Raw genomic sequence first — 4,730 nt, 5'->3', positions numbered from 1 at the left:
ATCCCCAGACTCATCATCACATCCTGCACATGAAAAGGAACCAATCGTTGTCTAACTCTAAAACATTGGTGGTGGGGAATCCATCTACGAACCATGAGTTTCAACAGTTGAAGGTTAAGCTGTATAGAATCATGAATTCGTAAACAAATCTTAAATGGAGTTATGAAAATCCGATTCTGATGTCTCAATTGCAATAAGGAGTTCATTTGGATAATATATGATGCATCCATCCAAGCCCTCATGTGCCACTGTTCAACAATTCAAATTTATCACAACCATTTTATAACACAATGATAGAAAACAACTAACAAAGCACCTCACTTCGAATTCTACTTACATTGCTTTTGCATGGTACCATTTTCAGTTCTACCGTCAATGAAGTCTTATCCTATCATACATTACGGAAGGAGATAATGTTAAGTTCAATGCACTTCATAAAAATAAAAGTTTAAGTCTTAAATATTATAGCATAAACTCAATAACTAAGCCTAACTATGCATCTACTCTCTATTCACTGTTTTTTCCATTCCCTTCCTCAAAACAAACAACCTTTATCACAAGTTTATCATACATATGCAATATCAACCACAAAATGCTTTGCTTTAATCACTCAAAGAGGTTAATCAATCATCTCAGACACAAAAAACTCATTCACACGCTTGCCTATGTTTGCAAACAGTACATATAATTACTATTATTATGTTACATAGGCCAAATATGTCTACAATCAAAAGCTTTAATTACAACCTATGCATAATATATCATTCACATTCTTTTCTGAAATACTGTAAAATGAAATAGACTATTATTTTAACCCAATCATTATGCTCTTACATATATACACGAATAGAAGTAGGTTTTTCATAACTGAGTCTAATGTAATCTTGAAATGAATCAAATTATCTGCTCCAGAGAATGCAGCTGACAGATAAAAATGAAAAAAAATGATATAACATTGACTGAATCTGAGTGGATGGGAGTGAAAGAAAAGGTCGCAAAATATAGTGATGTATGATATATCATACCTTGAAAAATATAAAGACAAGTGAGAAAAAAAAAAAGAGAATTCTAAAGTAATAGAATATTGTATGTTCATAAATAACTCAAAAGAAAAAGAAAACCTACTCACAGCTATACTCAGAGAATTCACAGTCCGCACAATCCACAGTACAACCTTATGAATGTGTTTCATAATTTTACCTAAACTAAAATTCATTAAACTTCAATTAGTTTTATAAATTAAGTGAAAAGCTTTGGTTCAAGTATTTCAGCAGAGGATGTGTATCTCAGATATATTAATTATATTTGGTGCAAGTATTTCAAATCCAAAACCATGACAGTTAAAAGCTATAATCACAGGAAATTTACAAACTTTGATGCATCATAGAAACAAAATCGGAAACTTGTAAAGGAAAATCAAACTGCATAGAGAGTGATGAATCAATCTAAGTCATGACGTCCCAAAGGCAGAATTCACCACAACATTCAATCAAACTAACGAACACAGAAGGGGATAAACAAAAATCACTCAAACCCATCAAAGAAAAAGTACAAACAGTAACATTTGGTTAAATAGAAAGCATTGACTCATAAAAATACAGAATTTCAACAAACAATATCATGCTTCACAGAACAAATTTCTTAAAAGGGAACAATGACCACACCTTTGCCCTAGACTTGGCTTCAATCCACCTTCAACTTTCCCTAGACTTCGCTTCAACTCCGCAACGTCAACAACGAAGAAACGTAACCTTTCAAAGTTTTGAACTTTCAGAGTTTTCAACCACCGTACACAACACCTAAACGAAAAAGAAACGCACAATAAAGGCAATGAATCAAACAACTAAACGAACAAAAAAGAAAACGATACCTTCAACGGAAAGACCACACTTCGACGGTTGCCAAAAAGCCACACTTCAGCCTTCAACGGAAACACCAATACCTTTTTCACTCACTGCGTTATTTTCACAGACAGAGGAGAGCACAGTTTCGTTGAGAGAGGAGAGCACGGTTTCGTTGAGAGAACAGAGCACAGTTTCGTTGAGAGAGGAGAGCACNAGAGCACAGTTTCGTTGAGAGAGGAGAGCACGGTTTCGTTGAGAGAACAGAGCACAGTTTCGTTGAGAGAGGAGAGCACAGTTTCGTTTTCAAAAAAGAAACCAATTTCTGATGATAGCGCCAACACTATACCCCCATTCCCAAAATGCCCTTACTAAATGAATTATACACGTTTTAAAAATGAAATGCATCAGCCAACAAGACAATGCCACCTGGCGTTGTCAAAAACGTTGTCAACAACGTTGCCAACAAAGTCAGTAGTTGACTTGGTCTCAAAAAAACCCTTCTTTTAATGAAATCATAATCTCCCCATTGACACATCCAACTTTCTCCCTTGGAATTTACTCACCAATGAGACAAATTTTGGAACTCTACCAATTAAAACCAAATCAAACATTTCATTCTCAAGGGTACTTTCGACTTTTCCAAAAAATATTCCAACTTAATAAAAAAAGTCACTAAAAACAAATATATGAGTACGGCAAACTATACACAATTTCTTCACTATAATACATAAAAAAAAAAAAAAAATCTTTCTTTTATTCGAGAATACCATAATTAAAAAAAACCATAACAAGGAAATTACATAATCATATACATACACCCCGTTGTTTACATTAAAAATATCAATTAATAAATTTCAATAAAAAGTCTTGGTCGTTATAATATTAATTTAATAAACCTTTTTTTTATTCTTAATATAAATATGGTAAATACAGATAATAAAGCAGTGTTGAACGAGTAATATTATAATTGTATAAAAGGATTGAACATTCCTTCCAACAGGACTGAAACTTCCTCGTAACACAAGTTCCTTACTCCGTCAACTTTCCAAACCACTTATGTTGTAATAACGGCTCATATTCAAAGGCGCAGGAAAGTGCTTCACCATTAAAAAGAAGCAACCTCTTTCTTTCTCTCTTCTTTCTCTCACGTTTCCCAAACCTCATAATATTTAACTCTTTTCTTCTTCCTTCTCTTCAGCCCACCATTTCAGCGCATCTCCAATCTTGTACAGACATTCTTTTTTATCGTTTAAACAACGAGTCGTAAATCACGATGTCAAGAACAGTGGAAGTAACAGTTTTATCCGCGGAGAATCTCCAAATGAATAAAAAACCTTTAAGAGGAAACACATTCGTAACGGTTCACTCCGACGCCACCACCGATGCAGGTGCTGTCACGAAAGTGGATTCAGAGGGTGGAAGCTACCCTTCGTGGAATGAGAAGGTTGTGGTGAACGTGCCGTTGCATGCAAGGTTCATAACGGTGGAGGTGAAGTCCAAAACGTCGTCGTCGTCGTCGTTGACGGGGTCTAACAGTATTGGCGTGGCACGAATACCGGTTTCTGATTTCATCGGAGGGTACGTGCCAGAAAACCAGCTGCATTTCTTGAGCTACAGGTTGTGGGACGGTAACGTTAGGAGAAATGGGGTTATAAATATTTCGGTGAGGGTAAAAGCACCGGAACGTTCTTCTTGTAGTTCCAATTCTATGCCATTTGCGGCGGTAACTGGGGTGCCGGTGGCCGGTAATGGCTCCACTGGAGTTGTCACAGGGATTCCAGCTCTTTGGTTAAACTACCAAAGAAATATCTGAAAATGTAAAGTTGATTTATTTGATATTAGATTGCTCCAATTTAATATGCAATTATATTAGACTGAAAGAGCTTTATATGCAAAAAAGAAAATCGATAAGTAATCTGTCTGACAAACTGTTAGCCTCTGTGAATGTGAAACTTTCAATATTTTGTGCACTCAACTATGATAAAAATTCAACTATTAAATTGATTGATATGAACTTAATTTTATTAATATTTCTTTCATATGTACACACAAAAAAGGAAGAAAGAAGTAAAAATGGTGCCATTGTCAGCTCTTGCAGAGTATGATTTTCTTGGATGTTTAGTATGTAGGAAAAACCAGCATCATCACTCGTTTCATGTATGACAATATTTGACACTGTACTGCACCTCAGAATTACTATGTCGTGCAACATTTTGTATATGTGTTGTTGACTTCTTTGTTACTTCAATTGTAAAAATTCTTGAATTGGTTAATAATCAGAGTTAGGTCCGTGAAACTTGATGTGTTTATTTAAAATCTTTATGCTACATATAACAGCATTACATGATTCCTTCATCATTTAATAATTTTCTAACATTATTCCCCACAAAAACCTTAATGTTTCCTTTTGTCTTGCCTGTGGTGACACAGGTAGACAAGTATACCTTGTGATGCTTCCCATCAATTATTAACTTTTATTTTGTGCTTTCTGCATCATAATGATAAATAGTTAGCAGAGTTACTCAACTAAAATATGGGTCGAAAACGTCTTTATTTTGGACAAAAGCAAAATACTCATTTTCCTATAAGCTTTAGAACAAGACATGTTCAGAGTCTGGGGTTACCTGTGTCAATTAACAGAAATATTGTCAAGAGCCAGAACTTTGTCTAAAATTAACCCAATATTCTCTCTCAAGACTCATCCCACATCATTTTCTTAGTTCACACTCCTACATAATATTCATATATCATATAAGCTTAATTATATCTTTAATTCCTACATTTTGTAAAACTTATAGTCTTCGTTTCTATTTTTTTCTCTCGCAATTTAGTTCATTGATTTTTAATCATACGTAACTTTAGTTTATTAACTTTTACCTAATTTTT

At 34.4% G+C, this 4,730-nt stretch overlaps 1 protein-coding gene across 1 annotated transcript; it reads left to right on the top strand.

The window, feature by feature from the left end:
* The first annotated feature begins 2,866 nt into the window (after nt 1-2,866).
* On the top strand, nt 2,867-3,657 carry LOC106759108 (BON1-associated protein 2-like). The gene has a single exon (XM_014642115.2). It carries the CDS (start codon nt 3,118-3,120, stop codon nt 3,655-3,657), a length of 540 nt encoding a protein of 179 aa, XP_014497601.1. The 5' UTR covers nt 2,867-3,117.
* Nucleotides 3,658-4,730: the final 1,073 nt, after the last annotated feature.

This window comes from Vigna radiata, chromosome 4 (genome assembly GCF_000741045.1).
Source record: "Vigna radiata var. radiata cultivar VC1973A chromosome 4, Vradiata_ver6, whole genome shotgun sequence".
Lineage (NCBI taxonomy): Eukaryota > Viridiplantae > Streptophyta > Magnoliopsida > Fabales > Fabaceae > Vigna > Vigna radiata.
The sequence above is the reverse complement of the archived record's forward strand: the minus strand, read 5'-3'. Positions and strand labels throughout refer to the sequence as shown.

Bases quoted from the DNA above. Each gene is read 5' to 3' on its own strand.
- LOC106759108 (XM_014642115.2), top strand. From the start codon at position 3,118: ATGTCAAGAACAGTGGAAGTAACAGTTTTATCCGCGGAGAATCTCCAA.